Source organism: Drosophila tropicalis, unplaced genomic scaffold (assembly GCF_018151085.1).
Source record: "Drosophila tropicalis isolate 14030-0801.00 unplaced genomic scaffold, ASM1815108v1 contig_302, whole genome shotgun sequence".
Classification (NCBI taxonomy): Eukaryota; Metazoa; Arthropoda; class Insecta; order Diptera; family Drosophilidae; genus Drosophila; species Drosophila tropicalis.
This window is the reverse complement of record NW_027172757.1, coordinates 683,448-705,351: the sequence shown is the minus strand read 5'-3', so window position 1 is coordinate 705,351 and position 21,904 is coordinate 683,448. Positions and strand designations below refer to the sequence as shown.

Sequence of the window (21,904 nt, the reverse complement as noted above, 5' to 3'; positions counted from 1 at the left end):
TTTTCGGAATAATTCTAAGAAATAATTTGAAATCGATGGACTCTAGTCAACTCCATTCATTTTCTTTGGATTCACCACCATTTCTATTAGGGTGTGTCTATCATTCACAGGTGTGCGAGTGTTTTGTTGGTTGTTGTTGTTGCTTTTTGTTGTTTTGGTGTGGGGATGCAGCTCTCTGTTTATATTTTGTCAGCTCATAATTTCTATCATTTCGGTTGAGTTTCAGTTGTATAGCTTTTCCTGGCGCTCACAAATTATGAATCGAGCAACAAATGTGCAATTATAATTATTGTTAACGATTTGTTTATTTCGGGCATTTTAAGTTTGTTTCTTCGTGTATTGCCAATGTCGAAATTTATTTTAATATTTATGCACTGAAGTTCATTAAAATGCAAATTTATGAACGTTGATCGAGGCTGCTTGGCTAACCAAGAAAACTATATGAAAAATTTATAGCAAAACTTTTGGCCAGGGTTTTTTTTTTCTATTGCGTATACGCCATGTATGTACATTAGGTTTATGGCGGCCGTGTGCGCGTGTCTGTTTTCCACATATTGCGCATACGCCCCATGTGATTTGGCAAGAGAAATATGGAAGCCGTTCGTCTTAACACGTGAATCAAATTGGCTGGCCATCATCAAGTGACACTAATTGAGAACTCGAATTATTAAAAATAGTGTTAAGTGGCTTTATTTGCACAATTTATTTAATAATTCCAAGAATTATAGTTGAGAATTCAATGGAAATTTCACATAATCATAAATTGTTGACCAACTTTTGCTGTTGTAGTTCATTTCATTGGTATTTATTACTTTAGTATTTAGCAAAGAATTTTATTGTCGGTAAAACTATACAAAAATTGCCAAATTACCGGATTTTAACAAGCAGATGCAGAAAGTTGAATCCAAAGAGGTTTTAATTTACCCTGACAACTTATTACTAAGGTTAAAATGTCAACAAAAAAAAATACTATGGATATGATATTTCGACAAGAAAATAAAGATAGAGCCTGGAAAACATGAGCTCTGCTTTGGTGAATCTGTGTGGCTATTATTTTAATTGAAAACATGATTGAAGTATAGAAATAACTTGATTTTTTTTTTTTTGTTTTGTGTTGAGTATATCTTATTTCAGAGCCTAGACATTTTTGTTTTTGTTTCGTAAACTTCATTATAATTACTCAACCATTTTTGACCTGATTAAGCAGACGAGTGGTTAAAAACCAACTACAGGCTGTTTGTGGCAGTTCAGACTGATGTTGCCCCTGCAACTTGTTGTTGCCGCTGTTGTTGTTATTGTTGTTGTTGGCCTGTCAACAATGCAGGGCATGTGCTGCATGCATTTAACTTTAACATGACAAACCGCAAACTCATAATACACAACGCAGCAGCAACAGGTTTTATTTTTTAGCCTTTTTTCTTAGCGTCTGTAGTTGTAGTTGTCGTTTTTGCTGCTGCCCACAAAAAGCCACCGCAAGAGGAGCCGCTGCCGCTGCCAACCCACAGTCATTGCTAAGACAGTTCAAGTACCCAACTTGCTGAACAGAGGTTGGAGACTTGAGTGAGGGGTAACAGAAACTGTCCCAACTGTCCAACTGGGCGATTCATAATATCATATTTCACTTCCTTCAGGATATCATAAAACTTTGCTTCGCTTGTTGTCAACATTTATTGAAAAGTCGTGCCGATTTTATAGCCATTCCAACAAAAAAACAACAACAAATTCCATTGACTATTTGACGATGAGGACATCTTAAATACCCAGCACTTTTAGAAAGGCATTTGAAGACCTTTCTTTACAACAATCAGTAGATTATAGAAAGAAATTGAATAGCGAGGTCTACAGAGATCTGTATTGAATATAAGACAATGATTGTCTATATGCTAGAGGATGGAATAGCTACAGTGATGGCAATAGTTTTGCGTACTATCTCTGAGTAAAGTTTATTCCGAAATATTGCTTATGATCAGGATCATCTGAAATTGGAGTTGATTTTTAGCATTATGAGATGAGAAAGACTATGGAGATGATTTGAGTCCTTTTCTATATCTACTGAAGGATAATAGCACAGGCAATTTAAGAGAATCTTTACATACCTTTTGCATTCAATTGTTTATAGGGTATTAAAAGTTGCTCTCTCAGTTATGGAGCGCCAGTTTTTACCTTAGTTTAGTTTTCTGTTGCTTTTTTTTTTTTTTTGCTTTCTTAGTTTTTATGGATTTTGATTTCAGCTGCTATTTATCTCGCTCTTTTTGTTGTTGTTGTTTTTGTTGTTGTTGTGGCGTAGATTAAGTGCACTAAATACCTAGAAGATCTAGGCAAAAAGCGATTATTTTCCCTGACTCCCGCCGATGTGCAGACAGTCGGCAGACAGAAACCAAAGTTGGTTTCGTTTATTTATGAGTTAATATACATGAATTATGACATCAAAAACAAAAAGAGAAAAATTAAACGAGCAGAGCAGGGCAAAAAGAGAGAAACAAATATCAAAAGGGGGGGCCCCAAGTCTGAAATCGAAAACGAAATGGAAATGGAAATAGTGGCAATAAAGGTAGAAGGTGCAGATGGAGGAGGAGGAGCATGAGGAGTATGAGGAGCCGGAGGAGGCAGGGGAGGAGCAAACGTTTGTTTTGACACGCGGCGTATCTAATTGAGTTTCTTTATAATATTTTTTTTTTTTGCCTTCGTTTTCCTTCTTTTTGTTAGAAGCGAGACCACACACAAAAGTTGGGTCTACGGAAATGAGAAGAAGGTTGAAGGTTGTGTGAAAATCAAGAGAATCGATCGTTTGCTCGTTTGATCGTTCAAATAAAGTGGAATATTTTATGACTCAAGCAGCAGCAACAGCAACAACAACAACAAAAACAATAAGATGAACTATTACCGAAGACGAAACAAAACAACAAAATTTTCGAGCTTCTGTTGCGGCTTTGCGGTTGTCGGTTCGATTCTTCTCTGTCTCTTTCATCTTTTTGGCCTTTTTTGGCAATTCTTCCCGCGGTGTGTGTATTTGTGTGTGTGTGTGTGAGAAGCGCGTGTGGCATGTTGCCATTTGAGTTTTACATGTGTTTGCGGCCTTCTTCAAAAACAAAAACCGAAAACTACACCTAAAAATATCAGGACTAAACATGGTCCAAACCGATCATTTCATACCCTTACTTTTCTTCAGGTAATGCATATCATGAAAACACACACGGTAGGTGCAGGGGTAAAGGTGGGTGTCTGAACACTGCCAGAATCCTTGTCCTTAACGAGAATAACTAAATTCAATTAATACTCCATTATTTTCTAGATATGTTCATTAGAAAAGCCTTTAACTATAACTCTTATGACATGTCAGGTTCTAAGTACTAACTAAACCATCAATGAAATGTTTAAGATCTTATCCTATCCTATCCTATCCTATCCTTATAGTATAAAGCCCTTACCTTATAATCTGCTCAGAGTCTTCCCTTCTCCTTAACTAAAAGCAACTATCCATTCCTACTTACTTACATAGCTCATAGACGGCCTTTATTTCTCACGTTACTTTTGCTCTTAAGGTTTTAAGGTTTAGTTCTCTCCTCATCTATTCTTTTGATTCACTAGTTAGAGCTCAAATCGGAAGGAAGTATTAGTCAGAATGAAGGGAATTCATGGGCATGTTCTTTGTTTTTTTGGTAAAAAGAAGTAAAATAAAGTTAATAAGAATTTCGCAAGTTGTTGAAATGCCAAAGGGAAACTGAGTCATCGTTAGTGACGTAGTAAGTGAAACCGTGACGCATGCAAAGGGGAAATCTGCAAATGAATACTTAGTTCTCACAGTTAATAAATACTTTAGGTGAACTCTTTGGTAATAGCTATTAAATAGATAATCATTTAGGCTATTGAAAATATTCAAGAAGTTTCAAACATGTCACAAAGTCTTCTGAAGAATGATTGGGAAATTTGCCTCCGTCGATATCTAAATAGCCCATATCACAAGGGGAATGCCCCCCAAGGTCATATGTCTTTGTCCAGGAATGACTTCATTTCGTTGCTTTTGTGCTTAAACTGACTAAAATGCAACATAAAGTTGTCGATAGCCCAAAAAGATGTTGCTTTAGGGTTAATGAGAAATGTCAGTTGTCGGTTTTTAGTTGGTTTGCCTTCTTCGTTGTCGTTCTCTCTCTCTCTCTCTGCCTCTCTTTCTCTGTGGTTCCTCTTTGACGGGACTAAAGCTCATTTCGCTAATCGCATCAATAAAGCTTATCAGGCTCACAAAATGAATGCGGCAGGAGGCTGGCGGAAGAAGGAGAAGAATCATAAGAAGTAGGGAAATGGTAGGCCAAATTAAAAGGCCCCTTTAAAATGTCATCATCATTGTCGTCGTCGTCGTCGTCGTGGTCGTCGTTGTCGCTGTCCGAAGTCGTCGCAGTCATTGTGAAATGCGCTTAAGCGTGTTGATCGATAAATTGGCAAAAGAGATCAAGATCACTATGGAACCACTGTACTAAAGAGGCACCCAGTGAGGAGATAAAGAGCGGCGGGATTCAGGAGTGGGCAAGTGGGAACAAAATGCGAATGAAGTCATCTGCCAGACGCTTTGTCAACCAATTTTTTGTATTTTTGTGTTTTTTTTTTTGCATGTAGTTTCGACGACTAAGCCGACTGGATGACTGACAATAAGTGCTCATTCCTCGATCGCCCTAGATCGCTCGATCCCAGGGCGCATGATCGACCCTTGACGACAGCCGAGGGGACATTAATACCTCTGGGCAGTTGGACGCACACACACACACACACACACACACACATTCAGCCAAAAATATGCCAACTTCCAGTTTATTCTTTATTATAACAATTTTTTTCTTCTTTGGCTATCTCATTTTGATCGCTTATGATCGTGCGCTTATATATCTATGATTCAGATTTTTGGTAGCCATTCATTTACTTTTTTATTAATTTTTTTTTTTCATTTTTGTTGAGCCTTTTTTGTTTTGGGTGGTTTTTGTTTTGTGTTGGGTTTTTTTTTTTTTTTTTTGGTTCTTTTTTGTTTGTTGAATTTTGCGGTTTTTGGCGGGCATCATAATATTTTTGCGCTTGGCAGATCTAATCTTTGTCCGAAAACAAAAACTCAAAAGGGTCGACATTTTTATGGGGAAATTATTGTAACCCAATCTTTGTCTCACCGAGTACAGGAAAAAACCACAAGAACCTCGATTGCATTTTGTCCTAACTTTGTTGACGTATTTCGTTGCGGTTTGTCGATTGATCGAATGAAAGACAGAGAGAGAGGGGAGGGAATAGGCATATATCAGAGCAAATTCACACTGACAAATCGTAAATCTGAAATGAGGAAATTGATGAAATTGATAATGGCACGTGGTATGAAATGAATATGAAAGAGGAAGACATTCAAGATGGAAAGGAGTTCAACATAAGGAAACATAATTACGTTTCGGTTAAGGGAAATCTGTTCACATAATCGTTATTTCGGTTCTTTAACATAATCTCGGTTGTCCTTAAGTTCGAGTCCTGAGAGATCTGCTTAGAATAATCAAATGTTGGGATTGATCATAAGAATTATATTTTTAGAACGGTTCAAAGTTTAATTGAATAACTAAAGCTTGGCTCGTAAAGTCTTCGTTTGCCTTTCTTGGATCAAAAGAAATACATTTTTACTCTCCTGTTAAACCAAAGTCAAGCTCAAAGGCAAAATCTCAGCGCCAGAGATTACTTAATTTCCAAATTGGCCCTAATTCACGCGCCAAAGTGTGTTAAATTGCCTCTTGGGTAAGGGAGAGCTTTGTATTTTTTTTCCTGCAGATTTGTTTTTTTTTTTTGCTTTTGCATAAGTTCGCCCACCCATGACTACCTGGTGTACAGTCCTCTCTATCTGTATAGAGATTCAGAAAGAGAAACAAAATGGACTGAAGAAAAAAAACACCAAAGAAGATACAAATTCGAGTGAGGACCAAAACTTTTGCATGGCCAATCAACGCCCAGGGGCACTTTGTATATCTTTGGCTCTCTCTCGAATCTCGCATCCGGAGGTCGTTCGATCGGTTGAGCGGTCGGTCAGTCGGTTGAGAATGAAGACGTTTCGTGACGATGACTGGAAGTTAGTTGCCAGTTCCAAAATCAAGGCCTGGTCTCCGAGGTTCGAGTTCCTGCCTTTACCTACCCGCTTCATGCTTATTACTGACTTCAATTTGGGTTTGGGCGCGTGTAATTTAGACTCTTTTTTCGCTCCCCTCTTTTTGCCTTGAATTTGGCATACAACCCAATTCGTTCCAAACTAATATTTACAGAGAAGCACTTCTTTGGTTAAGTCCAGGTCCAGATCCAGGTCCAAGTCCAAGTCCAATCACCTTCATCTTCTTATTCACCTCCTTCTCCTGCCTAGATTCAACAAGTCTCTCGTCCACATACCTGCATGTCGCCTGGTCACTTCCTTCCTTTGCTCTGCTAAACTTCGCTGGCGATCCACCGATCGAAGATCGAATAACATCTCTCCAGAGGATGACGACGAACAAGAACAAGAAGGAGTCGAAGGTGGAGCAGCAGAGAAGAAGGAGGAGTACAACATAATTAATAAATACCATCAACATTGATTAACTCAACTAAGCTAATAAAATCATTTGTCATCTGACTGGAGCTAGACTAGTTAGGCCTTCCGCCTCTCCTCACTTCTCCGTGCCTTTCAGTTTCTTTGCACTCCTGCTTCGCTCCATAGCTTCCTTCTCTCGGAGTACATAAAAATCGCGTGACTAATTTTACAAAATTAAAGCTAGCAACTGAAGCTGAAGCTGAACCAGACCGAACGAGCGTGTAAATAGCGCAAAAATTAATCAGCGCTGTTGGTGGGGTTCATGAAAGTTTTCCCAACGATGGGCCGTCGAGAAGGGGCATGAAAGGGGCTGTGAGTCAAGGAGGTAAAGCAGGTTCCCCCAGTGAATAGAGTAGGTCACGTGACACGCCATATAATTTATCCATATCAGGCTCTCAGAGCACTTCAGAGAAGTGCTAATACTATTAAAATTTTATAATTAAATGTTTCGGGAAATATTTTAAACATAAATTTCTCAAAAAGCTTTCTAGCTCGAAGTCTTCAATTTGGAGTTTTTTCAAATTTTAGAGTCCTTTTCACGCTCTCCGCACCGAACAGACAAAAAGAACGAAAAGATAAACAATATGAAAAATCTGAAAACACGCACTAACAAAGCTACAAATTGAAACTAAATACTTGCAAAAGGCAACGGCGAATTGCCTGACCGATGCACCGATGGACCGATGGAAATCGGGTAGATCAAGACCGAGAGATCGGACCACAGGATGAGCTAAAGTTGGACTGCAGAAGCTAGGGTAAAGTTTGCCTGTTTTCTGGAAAAATGTTTGCAATCAAAGCCAAAGAGTGTTTTTTTTTTTTTTTTTTTTAATTGCCAACAGAGAGAAGAGACGGAGAGAGAGAGAGAAAAAAGAGAAAGAGAGCGAGAGAGGGATAGAACAATGTCAAAATACTTTAAATGCCATGTTAAGAGACCAACTGGAGAGACGTTCCATCGGAGACAAGGAGACGACAACCTCTGGCTCTCTTCTGGTTGTTGTCGCGGAAATCATGGCCAAGCAATTCCTCGGGTTCATGTTGCTTCTTTGGCTGAAAGCAGAAAGGAAATGCCTTAAATCAATTAGTTGAGCACTAATTGCCCCAATACCTTGTGGCATAGTTTGCCATTTCTGCACCAGCACCTGTTCAAGTTGTCGCCTTGTCGCCCGTTGTCCACCCCATCCTTTCTTTGCCAGCCCATAACTGGCTGGCTTAATCTCTGCCAGCGAATTCCTGCGGCCTTCTCATTGTTTACCTCTTCTCCTGTTCACTCTTTTTGTGGTTGTTGTCGTTGCCTGTGTTGGTGTTGTTATCTTTCTCACAATCAAGGTGCACCGCGAAAAGGTTCATCGCGACTGCCGCGCCGCCAAGTTGTGCTACAAACAAGTGCAGCGCACCACAAACGAAAAAAAGTGTCTCAAGTGCTTTCGGTTCCCAAAAGGAAGTTGCGTCTTCTTGTATTTTTTTCCTCCTCTTTTTTTTTTTTGTCTGTCTGAAGCTTTTGTATTGTTTGTCGTCCTGAGCCTAAGAGATATATGAAACTTCCTGTAGTCAAGTTCTTTTCGAGGGTGTGTCCAAGCCCACAAAAAAAGCTCTCCTTTATCTCTGGAGATAATTGTCGATATCCAAAGTCCATAATGCACAATTACTCACAAAAGTATATTGAAATAATTCCAGCAAGAAGAAAATGTTAAATAAAGCGTTCCATATGCCAAAATAGCCAATATGTGGCTATTAAGCGAGAAGCTATCTGTGAATTGTTTATTAGTACATAGTTGATATGAACGAACTGTATCCTGTTCCCAATTTCGATTCCGAATGAAATCCTCGGAAGCAGAAATCGTTTCTCGTTTTCATTTTTCCAAATGCTTTAACTTTAATTTGTTTTTATTTCTTCCAATTTCAACTCTTAAAACAATTTAGGTTTTAAATCGATTTACATTTCGTTTCGAAATCGGACACTGGTATGGATTTTTCAAAACTTTAATTAAAAGGACTTGAAGTTGTACAAAACAAAATACTTCAGCTTATCTTGAATGTAACTTGACATTACCCGACGACGAAATTGCATATGAGGCCAAATTTTAAGACCGTCGCAAGAGGAACATATGGCTAGCAAATAACTTCAATATGATATGTGTACACTCCACTTATTAGCATATACATACTCTTTCTTAGCTAATTTTACTATAAACTGCTTAGAGCCTTCCTTTCCTTCTATTCAAAAATCTCCAAAGGCTTATCTGTTTGCACTCTTAAAATGAGTACCTTGGCTCTCACAAACTGATCCTATAAGTCCGTAAGTATAAGTATTATTGCACCTGTAAAGACCGTTGGATACCGTTTCCTGATTTAACAGGTAAGCATACCTTAGTATGCTCTCAGACTCTTTTGGAAACTTGAACTTAAATTGAACTATTTTTTAGCATTTTGTTATTCGGTTCCATATCTAACACCAAGAATTTTCCTAAGTCTGTAAACACTTTGCCCCTACTTCTTCTCTTATGGTAATTAAATCTATTTACTTACGAAACAGTCATTCGAAAGATTGCCCCCGATTTGGATCCATTCACATGCAGATATATATTTTAAGACGCAGAATGAAAGGCATAAAAAACAAAAACCAAACCAACAATAGGCCCAAGCAAATTTAAGCTAAGTTGGCACACCAAAAGGGCAGAAAATAAGAGCCAGGGCAAACAAAGGCGAGCGTTGAGAGATGGAGGACTGAGGAGGATCGAGGACCGACCAACAAAAGCGCCCCCAATGAGTTGAGTTGAGTTGAGCTGAGCTGAGTTGATCTGAGGAACGAAAGGAGATGATCGCCAAAGCTGCAAAGCTTTTTCTTCAGTCTTTGAGGTATCCGTTGACTGCCAAGGCAGGCGCACTTCCTCCCTTCTCTCCGCTCGCCCGATCAACTCCTTTGTTTAAGGTCTTTTTTCCTTCTCCTCTTCTTTTGCAAAAACCTGACGCCCATACGGTTTGCGCTCACCTTTGGAATTCGGTGGCCGCGAACGCTGCATAATGGGAAGCCAAATGATGGGAAACTTTATTTTTTTTTTCTTTCTTTTCACTCTTGTGGTGAAACCGACAAAGAGCAGAACGGGTGAGGTGTGTTGAAGTGAAGAGAGGTGAGGAGGAGAGTGAAAAAAGCCAACTAATTAGGCATAAAGTGCGTGTAATTATTAAAATAAATTAAAGTCGATCGATTGACCTTTTTGTAACTCAATTAAAAAGATGACCACCCAAACAGACAGACATACAGAGGGACAGGCGGGCAGGTCTTGGTTGAATTGGAACAGGAACTGGTCGCCATCTCCTGGGCTTGCGTTTGCTGGTGGTGCTGGAGCTGCCGGTGCTCACTTGTCGCGTCTTTAGCCAAAAATGGTAATGTTTATATGCGTGTCGCCTTCAGTCAGTCTCAGACCATAAATGCATTTTCTTTTTGCTTTGAGTGCCAACACTTTTTGCGTGCCGTTAATTACATGGTCCAAGTCTTGCTCTCCCCTCTCCGCCCGTCTCTCTGGTGCTGTCTGGTCTAGGTCGGTCTCTGAGGGCTCCAATGCTGGTGGTCTCTGCTTGGTCATGGCTTCCTGGTAAGTGACAAACGCGTAGATGGAGGAGAACTTGTCGTCACAAGTTTCAATGATTGATAGCCTATGAGGAAGAAGATGAACCGAAATGGTATAACCGTTAACCCAAACATAACCGCTATGCGAGTATCGGTTCCGATCTTCTGCTCCTCCTCCTGCTCTACCTGTTTCTCCTCCGTGTTACATCTCTAATCCGTTAAATTCTCACGCCTTTAACAATTGCCACTTAATTAACACAAAAGATCGGCTTTTATGTGTCAAAAAAAAAAAACCCCACTAACTTACACACATTCACATTTTTGTGTTCAACATTTCAAGCCCTTCTTTCTGTTGGTTTGTCTGTTGTTGTTGTTGGTGTTGCCCTTTCGCCGTCCCCGCAAGGTCTTGAAAGTCTTGTCATGCCAATGCATGCGCGTGTCCCGAATGCCAAGTTGCCTTGTATTCGATGATCAGCAGCAATCGATTGCCATTTCCAAATCCAAACTGCAAGCGAAACGTGTGGCGTCTGCAATTACAACACAAAAAGCTCATGAAAGAAGGAAAGGTAAGAAAAGAAGAGAGCAGAAAGGGTGGAGAATAAAGAGGAGACTCACCACCACAAGAGACTCCACCAGAGAGCCAAACAACATGCACCAAACATGACGAACAACAACTGTCATTGTCACATCCACATCAAACCGAAGCTGAGCTCAGTTGAGGACAAAGATTTTGATTTCGTATGCTGCACCAGACTTAAGGTCCAGCTTCAGGTCCAATTCTCCTCCCTACCTACCCACCTCCCTCCTCTCACTCTGGCTTGCCTTGCAATTCATTAGGCCTCTTGACCATTTTTGGTCCGAGCATGCGCCGCTTTTGGTCTTCTTCTCTCTCCAACATAATCTTAATCCGCTCGTTAGTTTTATTGATTAGAGAAGCCAATGTCTCCTGTTCCAGACCACGACGACTCTTTGGAGACAACAATTGTCGCCTCTCTGTGCCATATTTGAGTTGTTTGTCCAACAAAGGCCTGGTCCCCTTCAGTTCTATTCTATTCTAGATTCTCTAACTAGGCATGCAGTATGTGCCCCGTGGGGTTATGATGTCTCCGTCTACAAAATGCATCGGCCGAGTGTTCCTTTTGTTCTCCTTTGGTCTCTAGAGTTCGGTTCAGTTGCATTTTGGGTGGCAGAACAGATCTACAACTTGTGAATCATTTGCCAAGCATTTCACGCTATTCTCTAATTACAGGTGACATAATGTTTGATGAAAGATCATCTCGAAATGGTTGACGAAATGATGCTTTATCGAGTTCCTTATTTTAAACTATAGTTTGGGACCACTTATCTACTTTGAGTGTGGGAGACAAGTGCCCAATTAGTTCCTTGATCCTTTAGTCACTTTTTGAACCAAAATCTCATAATAATTTTCAGTTATCTTTCCTATATCGAAAGAGCACCTGCTTGCTTTCCTTTTTAAGGACAAGTTTTTATGGTTCACATTGATTTCAAAATAATATCAAATCGTTCGATCGATCAGAAGCGCACTTCCTTCGTGCAACACTCGCTACAATAAAATCTCGGCTAATCAAACATCACTTTGGTATGTGCCACAAAACTTGAAATGCGATTCAGTTGTGTGTTGTTTCCCACCCATTTTAATGACTACGATACCTTCATCGCCTTCATCTCCTCCGTCATGTCCCATCTGGCTGTGCCATTGCCTGCTCCCCTTCATCTTCTTCTTCTTCTTGGAGCGTATCAAAAAGCGAAACAAAACTGTCAACTACATTGGACACATGTAGCCGGGAAGGCAGGCATTCAGCAGATCAGTAGCTAAAATCAAATCAAGGATCAATGTAAGCCCCGCAGGCCTTCCTTCAAGAACAACAACAACGGCAACAACGAAGAAGATCTAAAAGAGAGGGTTGAGAGAGGGAGTCATTCTCTTAGTCTCTCGCGCGTTCCATCTGCAGATCTGTTGTAGCCGGGATCGGACCGGCTGTCAGCCAGCAATTGCATGTCCAGACCAAAGAGCTAAGCTCTGATCTTCGCCGTTCCCGTTGACAGCATTGCGCGGAATTGTCGTTCGCATTGTCAGCGAGAGCGAGAGAGAGAGCGAGATGAGGTGGGACACTGCCGCCGACAATATACAAAAGATGCAACTGTCTCGTTGTTGTTTTTGTTGCTGTTGACAGTTGCAACAACAACAACTGAAAAAATGCGCTTGGGAACTTCATTGAATTGACCTTAAATCAAATATTGAGTTTAACCATGACCCGGTTGATCTGCCAAACTGCCGCCCCGCCCCGCCCCGCCCCGCCCCACCCTGCCCCTCGAGTAATTACCGCAAATAATTGCTTAACAAAAAACAAATACACAAAATAATAGTTAGAATTTTCATTTAGTTGTTTGCTTTTTATTGATTTGTTTCTTGCATTTTAAGCATTTTTTTTTTCAATTTTCGTTTTTTTTTTTTGCTTTAATTTTTGCTTCTTTTCTTGCATTTGTTTTTGTTTTTTTTTTTTTTGTTTTGTTTTTGTTTTTACTTTTGTTTAATAATACTTTACAAAATTTGTATGTCTCTAGGCTAATATAAATTAATTAAATAATTAATTAGTTAATACCTAAAAAAAAGAAAAAATGCACAACCGAAAATGGAAAGGGGGAAAGGTTGAGGCGGGGCAGGGAAGGGAGGAGCAAAGGTTAATACATCCTTGAATGAAAATTTCATAAATTTCAAATTTATCATCAATTTGTTTGTGCACTTTTAATTTTCTTCATCTTTTGTGTTTGTTGTAATTGTTAAATGTTAAATTAAATTAGTTTAATTAAACTTAATTATGTACACGAAAAAATTCTATTCTGTTTTATTTGCTGATGTCAGTTCCAGGAAATTTGGAAAACTTTTGCTAAATGTTTTCCAAAATCTGAACAATAATTTCTCATTGGACAACTACTTGGCCATTTGCTTGGGATCCAGGCCCAAGCCAAATGCAAATAGAAAGAGAGAGAGAGAGAGAGAGAGAGATAGAGAGAGAGTAAGGGAGAGAGAGAGCGATTGAATTTCAGTCTTGTTTTTTCATCGTTTTCTTAGTAAATTTTCTCTTTTCTTTTGATATTTTTGTTGCCAAAAGAAGGAAAACAAAAAACACACACACACACACTTACACACTTAAATTTGTATGCTAAACTAAAATTACTAATTACTTAAACTAAATTTATGATGGACTTGTTAAAGGATTGGGCGGAGCAGCGGAGGTTTAAGTTGAATTTACAAAATTCTTATAAAACTAAAAACTGGGCAAATTATATAATTAAGCTTAATATTTATTTTGTTTGTTTCTTTCTTCGTTCATTTAATACTGCTAAACAGAATGGGCTGAGGAGGGCGGGGCTGGTTTAGTTTAGTTTAGTAAATGCTTTTAAACTTTAACTAGGCTATAGTCTAGGCTCTTCTTAAGTTGCTAAATAACAAAGGCTAAGCGTAGACAAAATACATAACACACATACAGTAAGTAGATATAGAAGGGGGTTTATCAGAAGGTTAAAATTTAAAGAGGTGGAGGGGTGGCGGGGTGGTGGGGGATGGGTATGTCCTTATAGACATGTATATATAACCTTCTTGGTTCGACACAACTTGCACTTGACCTCACAACACCAATGGAAAGTGCAGGCACATCGCTCCACGACAATGACCTCGTCTCTCCGATAGCCACGCCCACAGCACATCAGATCACAGCCATCGACACCCAAGGATGTCTCATTGCATTGCCGACCATGTGTGCCGAGAATGCCCTGTCGCAAGTTTTTCTCACAGAAACTGGGCGATGGCTCCAAATAAACAATGTCCTTGGGACCCGGTGGCTTATGCTCGGGATTGTGTGGATTCAATTGGAATTGATATCTAAACAGAGAGAGAGAGAGAGGAAGAATAATGGAAAAAAGTTAGTTAGTTGAGAGTGCTTAACCATTTTAAATAGTTTAACTTATTAACTACATATTAAGTATCTCTTATTTTGCTTACCTATTATGTTTGCGTCCCATTCGTCGTCCATTTCCATTTCTTGCCCTTGAACCAGCCACTGGCAAACTGTTTGGTGATGGCATATTGGGATGATGCTGCTTGCTGAGCATCTGATGGCCACCAATCACGGCCATGCCATTGTTATCCATTAGCAACTCGGGCATATGATCATCATTTAGCATGCGCTCCTCATCCTCGAATGCCGATTGAGGCAGCAGTCCATTGGCCACACCCTGTGTGGAACCAGCCGCATTGGGACTGACCACCACAACGGGAACCGCATTGGAACTCTGACGCAGGCTATTGCTGACCTGAACACGGGTGGCACCATCGAAACGGGCCTTGAGATTGTCACCAATCACACGGAAATTGGCCAAACGCATCCAGCAAGTTTTCACCGTACATGAGCCGGACATGCCATGGCATTTGCACTCCTGACGCATCTCTGCCTGGACGTGCTGCAAGAGAGGAACAAAGGAGGGAAAAACTGTTCATTAGTATGACTTTATTAGGGATCCATCCATCTATCCGATCGATCGATCGATCGATCGAACAGCTCCCTGGACTGGCAATATGTTTTTCACTTAATTATTTTGCCGTTTTTTTTTTTGTTTTTCTCTCCGTTCGATTTGAGAGGAGATTGGCGGCCCGCCTGCCACGTTGTTGCAGTTATTAAAAATCAATAAATGTTGTTGCAACTTGCTGTGAGCGCATGTTGCCCCAACTCTACACCCCTTTTGAGGCCCCTCAAGCCGCCCCCTGTTGCTGTTGTAATTGTGCAGACCAAAAAGTAAGAAATCAACGCAGTTGGGGGGCCACTTCATCATCATGATCATCATCAACATGATGACGATGATTGCGATGATGATGCTGCTCATGTTGATCATGATGAAGGAGCCCATAACAAGTAATAAAATAATAACACAGATGGTGGGCTAAAAGGAGCTCTCAGAGATCCAGAAGTAACGTTGACTACAGAGTAGGAGTAGGAGTGGAACATGGACATGGATCTGGGATTGGGCTAGAGTTTAGCTTGTGCTACTTTCTACGCCCCACACAAGACTCCAAAGGAGGCATCACAGTGGTTCCACATCAAATTGTCGTAATTTAATTAATTTAAAGATTTATGATTGCAATTTCTAAAATCTTTTTGCTGCCTTCTGATGTTCTTTGTTTCAATAACATTCAAAGTTTTCCAACAATCTAAATGAAATCTCATTTGCTGACTATTTACGAACCTCGAACATCTCAATTAAGTACGTACTATGTAGTTAGAGTAGAGAAATTGTGAGATTGTTTTTGTTTTACTTACCGCTCTGCCAGCTTCATTATTGTGCAAATTCATTTTCTCTCTCAAATTGCGTCCACGTTCGCCAGTATCGACGAATTCCCGTGAGAATTTGAAACCAAAGCCAATATTATCCGAACAGCCGCCCCATTCCCAATCTCGTACACCGGCCACACTGCCGGCTTGATGATTGGCCTGTGGTGAGCGGCTCTGATGGCTGTAGTCACAGGTGCAGGATTCAATGGAGCCCTCACTGCAGGCCCTTGCAATGGAATGGGTGACAGCCGCACTGGTTATGGCATAGATGAATCCAGTCTCTCGGCAGCCTAAATGAAACGAGCAAAAGAATGAAATTTTTATTTAAAGCCTTCTGGGTGTTCCACTTTGGTCAAGAATAGAGAGAGGGACAGGGAGAGAGATCGAAAGATTGAGATCTCTCTAGAGTTAAAAATATTTTCTACAATATTTCTTCCTATGAGTAATGACACTTGTCTTCCAAAGTCTGGTCAATTATGACACTTCAAGCTATCACGAGACCAAAACCTGACACAGATTAAACGCTCAACTATAAATTCCAACTCAAACGCAAGTCGAGTGGTGTGTCTTCTGTGTCTTCTGAACAGCCATCGCAGATAAAGAACAATGAAAATTGAATTTACATGTTGCAGATAATTTTTCAAGTGGTTGTGCCTCATACAGAGGCTCTAGATAACTCATAAGAAGGCCGGGACAGACACACACACACACAGACATACCGAGGTGGAGGGAGGGCAGGCTTGTCCAGGTAGCTTGTCCATCCTCTTTCGGGTAATGAGTTTGTTGTGAACAATTGAACATACATTTTTCTATTTTTTCCCCTGTGATATGACAATTGTGTAAAGCTACTAGAGTTACATATTCTAACGACAGACTTCTGTGTGGTTTGCTTAAACAGGCTCAAAGGATACTCTCATCCTTTGGGTACAGTGACTTGAAGGGCTCCCTGGTGTGGCTATTGGAGTGAGTGAGGAATCTGAAGCAGGACTTATTCTCTGAGGTGACGATTGATTTTGCTCTGTGTGTGAATGATTTGAGTCTTGCTTTTCACTTGATGACTGACATCCATCCATTGGAGTTCATCATTTTCACCTACAACTACAACTTCCGCCTCATGTGTGTGTGTGTGTGTGTGTTATTTAGCCGCTTTTGATATTTGGTCGATTTCCTGGAATTCGGTCACCCACAGAAACTACAATTCCCGGTTAATGTTTGTTTTTTTCGTTTTTTTTCGTTTTGTGGTTTCGTTTTCTTTAAATAATTTCACGTAAAAGAGAAAAAAATTTCATTTACTATATATTTATTTATATACAGGTAAATGTATGTGTTTATTTACACACACATATCTCTGATAAGAATCGGTAAAGGAGGCGTGACAAGTCATTGGTGACTTTTTTTTCTGTATTTTTTCGAATGATTAGCTTAGCAAGAATTCGCGTCCTCCTTTTTCTCCCCCTCTCCTAGTCTCTTGTTTGGGCTGAGTAAATAAGTTTGAGGAACCAAATGGTTTTTGGTCGTCGTCGAACAAAAGATAATAAAAAAGCATGTAAAATTGCGGGGGTTGGTGGGGCCAGACGGGAGATGGGGGTGGATAGCAATCAGTGGAATTGGGTGTGCCCAGAATAAAGGGAGTAAGTAGAATGAAATTTGAGAAGTTTTTCCCTACAAACAATCACATGTACACATATGATTCTTTTATTATTTTTTTTTTTGCGTAATTGCTAAACGGATTTCCGTTGTTAAAGAGGCGTGGCCAGAGAGATTCAGAGAGAGAGAGAGGGAAAGAGAGGGAAAGAACTGATTGAACAATCTATTTCTACCTGGCAGCTACCTAACCAGAAGTTCCAATCTCCTAAGCTGCTTAGTTTCAGTGAGTTTCAGTGTCCTTTTGGGACTGACTCGTTCCAGGAATAGTTTAGACATTGATATAAAACCCAACAGGGATCCCAGTCTACGCCAGTCTGACGATGATGATTAAAACTAATAGAGACAGCCTATTAAAGCGTATAGCATGGCAAATTGACTAGGTGTCAGGCCTATTATATCCACAAGAGTGACGGGAAAGGAATTTCAGTTTTGAGACCCCGCAGTTTGACAGTCATTGAACTGACTGATCGTACCCCAAGTGTTAATGGCTTCAGGGGTGTTAATTAGGGCCAAGGACAATAAAAACCATAAGAGAGAGAGAGAGGGCGAGAATACTAAAAAAAATTGTGATGCGATGAAAGTGTAGCGATAAAAAGCTATCACCGTGCCCATAAAAAATGTCAAGAGGCCCGAGCAAGAGTGCACAAATCATTAAATAAAAGGACGTTGATAAGGTCAAGAGGTTTTGCCTTCTCTACTTTTCAGTCAATAAAAACTCCAGTCCTAAGCAGCAGCAGCTGCTGCTGTTGATGTTGTTGCTTCACTCATCAAGGAGAGAGAAGAAAACAGCCACGCGACATTGACTTACGCCCACATTGACATTACTCTATAGTCAGTTATGTATATAAATATATCTATATGCATATAGACAGTCAGTCAGTCATTCAGTCAGGTAGCTACCTTTAAACAGTAGCTAATAAAACTGCGGGTGAAATTCCAGAGAAACGAACTAAAAACAGCAGGTTGCTCTGTTTAAGCGACTCTTTCACTTTTTGTATTCCTTTTTTTTTTTTGCAATTTGTATCAATATTGATTTACAGTTTCGGAATTTAAGAAAATCTGGATATATACTTATAATAGAAGGAGGAAGTCCTTTCATTTATCAATGGAAAAAGATACTTCTAACTTTAAGTCCATCTTGAGATATCATGTATCTAAGAATGAAAACAAAATAAGAACTAAATTGATGGACATTTCGTTTCTTGTTTTATTTTCTTCAAGTGTATTCAATTTTTCTATCTTTGCTGCAGTTTGTGCCCGTGCTGCCAACTTGATTTTATAATTAGCATAAACATGCTGAAAGTAGAGCAAACAAAGAGTAGCCTTTGTTTTCAATGAAAGTGGCCCTTAACTTACCTTATGTATAACATGCACACACACATATCTATACATATTATATTATACAACCAACTGCTCAACGATCATATTACAATAACAAACAAGCGCCACACAGCAGAAGAAGAAGCAAAGACAAAAAAAAAAAAGAAGCAAGAGAATTGACATTTTACAAACTCTACATAAATAAGGCTAAAGAATAAAAGGGCAACTCATATGAACTCATGTGACATTTTAAAGGGCGTTGACAAACAATCTTTGGATCTCATATTTCGCTTCCTTCGCCCCCTCTCTCTCTCTGTCGCTCTTGTTTGGTTAAGTGGCATGTATCCTTTCACTCAGTTTTTCAAACTCACCTCGATCAACAATTTTGCCAAATAGATTTTTGCCACGCAGAAAATTTCGCGTCGAGCAATTCCAGCGGCGATTTCTGAATTGATGCTGGCATTCGCTTATAGCCAAATTGGCTCCCTTGACCAGGGCACCCAATACGCCGGGATTATCGCGTACCAGACGACGCTGTTTCCTTCTTAAGGTTGAGTGTATGGCCGGATCCATATACATAATGCCAGTGCTGATCGGAGAAATGTTGTTGGGTTCGCCAACCTTGGCAATGCCCCTGTAAAGATGGAAACGAAAGAAGGGAAGTAGTTAATAGAGCAATCTTGTTTCAAAACTATTTAATGCTTGACTTGGTTTTAAGGTTTTTATGAACTGGTAGGAGGAGTAGTATGAGACATATTTTCATTACATTTTTTGGTTACTTTTCCACTTGACTTGAGTTTCAGTTTTGAGTTTTTCACTTGCGGCTTTTCCTTTACTTGGCATTTTTTTTTTTTTTTTGTTAGGCGGTAAACGTCAATTGCCGGCGTTACTCAAGCATAAACCACACACAACACAAAAAAAAAAAATACAATATAGAAAACAAAAAACACAATATACACACACACAAACACACACACACACATACAATAATTCCTATAGTAGAGAGCAAATATTTGTCCACACTTGTCGGCTTCTCGCTTTATTTTCCTTTCTTTACGTTTACGTTTTTCTCCTTGTCTTTTCAATGTGTTGTTTTTGTTGTTGTTTTTAACGAAAAGAAAAACAATTTATAATAAAAATAAATATAAACAACAAATTCATGAAACAATTGCCTGTTAATTACGGTGGGAAATACGAAACAAATATTGCATAATGCAAAAATTGCAAATTTACTTCATTTCAAAAACAAAAACAAAACAAAAAACAACAAAAACCGAAAGTGTAACACAGGGCAACAAAATGTTTAACATCTTCTTGAAACCAAAAGTGAAGCAAAAAACTCACCAAAAAACAAAAATCTTGTTTTGCGATTGATTCCCCTTCGATTGGCCCCCAACAATTCCCAGGCGGATTAAATCGGAGGAAAAAATCAAGATTTATGCGTCGGCAATACACACTCACACACACACACACACTCAGTTTTTTTTTGCGTTGTTGCTGTTGTTGTTAATGTTGTTTTATGCCGTTATAAAAACTTATTAACAACTGAATACATGATAAAAGCCAGCCAAAGAGACAAACAAATCATAAAAGTTTAATCTCTTCCATTACATTTGCTTACAGGTAATTAAAAACATAAACAAAATAATAATAATAATACAATTTAACCTTGAGTTTTTGAGGAAATCTATAACTAAAGTTAAGCAACTTTTTGTTGTGATTTTTATGAGTTTATGAAAGTAATGCGCATGCTAAATAAACTGAACTTGGACTCAAAAGTAAACGATTTGTTTAAGTCTCATGCTAATTTAAGGCATTTTCATTAAACTATTTTAGCTTTTCTTATTTGCAATTAAAAATTTTGAAATACTGTTTCTAACAAAGTTCATTAACAGTTCAAAAAGTTTATAAAAATTTCACAAATTTTGAAATTCAAAAAAATCTTAATGAAACGTTTTTTTCTTTAACTTTGCCCTTTTACTTTCCGAAATATAAAATTTTCACTTTATATTATTAATTTATTATTATTATTAATTGAGTTACTGGAATTTGGCAAAAATTTCAAATCAAAAATATTTCTTCCTTTGAAAATTGTTCAGAAAAACGAAAGACTTAAGCAACGAACTTGAAATTGTTTCCCATTAGCTCTGCGGTAGAGATGGATGTCTTCCCTCTCTATACCGCACTTTCCGCCAACTTAAATTAAAGTGTGTCACACGCACAGGCCCACACACACACACACACACATACTGCCCTCTCAGGAGTATGAGAAATGAAAAATGCGCGTTTAGAATTTTTAATTGCTTTCATCAATGGAAAGAGAAGCTGCTGTTGGCAGGAATGGGAGGGGATGGGGAGCAGCTTTTGTTGGATTTTTGTGGCTTTTTTCTTTTCTTTTCTTTTTTTTGGCTGCGACCGCTGCATTTTGTGGCTTCCGCATTTAGTGCGTGACCGACCTTTAACATCTTTAAGTTTGCTTTATTTTTCTCATCTCTCTCTCTCTTTTATTTCTTTTCTTTTTTGTTGTTGTTGTTGTTTTGTTGCATGGCGCGTGCCTGCCTCCAAAAGCAAATTTTCGGTTTTTGTTTGTTTGGTTTTTTTTGGGCTTTTTTGCGGCTCTTCGTCTTGGCCCCCGTCGCTTTGTTTGCCTGATAACTTTTCGCTTTCTTGCTAATTGTTTAAACTTCCTCTCCAAGTTCTTTGCTCTGGTCAACTGGTCAACCATTGACCAACTCATTGCAATTGCAATTCTTGATATTGAAAATTGAACTTACCACCACATGGAGCCTCTCCCCCGGCCGGACTTTTGTTTGCATTCCGTTTCATGAGCGAATGTTAGGGCCATGAGGCAGATGACGAAGATATATGATAAATCCATGATTCTTATATATTTTGTTGTTAAGGTCTACACTTGAAACACTTTTTATTTAATTCTTGTTGTTGTTGTTGCTATTTGTCTGACTCGAAAAGTCATACAAATATTTTGTTTATTTTATAATTTCAATTTCGTTGTTGTTGTTGTTGTTGCTGTTGCTGCTGTTGTGTGGCAATTTTCACGTTCAATTAGCGCACTATAAATGAGGCATAATCATCATTAGCATTAGCATTGAGATTGAAATTGAATTTCATATTTATTTGTAGATTTAATGAACGATTAGCAGATAGATCGATCGATCGATCGTCCATTCAAAGCGAAATCACACGGTTTAACACACTTGGAAAATTTTTGAGCATTTCATTTCATTTTAACATTTATATGTATGTATGTGTTTGTGTTTCGATCGCGACACTGGGAGCGGAGGAGTGAAAGATTGTTGCCCGGTTCAGTGCCAACGCTTAACTGAAACACACGGTTCTTACTTTGCGCCTGACTCTGCGTTGTCAGCAGCAGCAGAAGCAGCAGCAGCAGCAACAACAGCGACAACGGGCAAGATCATATCACATTTATCG

General features: G+C 39.2%; 1 protein-coding gene across 1 annotated transcript; it reads right to left on the bottom strand.

Annotated features, from left to right (window-relative positions):
- Positions 1–12,627: 12,627 nt before the first annotated feature.
- On the bottom strand, positions 12,628–21,332 carry wg (wingless). Its single transcript, XM_068284146.1, has 5 exons — positions 21,229–21,332; positions 18,826–19,088; positions 15,476–15,777; positions 14,164–14,621; positions 12,628–14,043 (listed from the first exon to the last, which is right to left on the bottom strand). Exons 1-5 carry the CDS (start codon positions 21,330–21,332, stop codon positions 13,737–13,739), a joined length of 1,434 nt encoding a protein of 477 aa, XP_068140247.1. The 3' UTR covers positions 12,628–13,736.
- Between the last annotated feature and the right edge of the window lie 572 nt (positions 21,333–21,904).

Excerpts from the sequence above, each read along its gene's own strand:
- wg (XM_068284146.1), bottom strand. The coding sequence starts at position 21,332 with ATGGATTTATCATATATCTTCGTCATCTGCCTCATGGCCCTAACATTC. Across the intron at positions 14,622-15,475 it reads ATAATGAAGCTGGCAGAGCG|CACGTCCAGGCAGAGATGCG; the intron begins GTAAGTAAAACA and ends CCTCTCTTGCAG. Across the intron at positions 14,044-14,163 it reads ATGGGACGCAAACATAATAG|ATATCAATTCCAATTGAATC; the intron begins GTAAGCAAAATA and ends CTCTCTGTTTAG.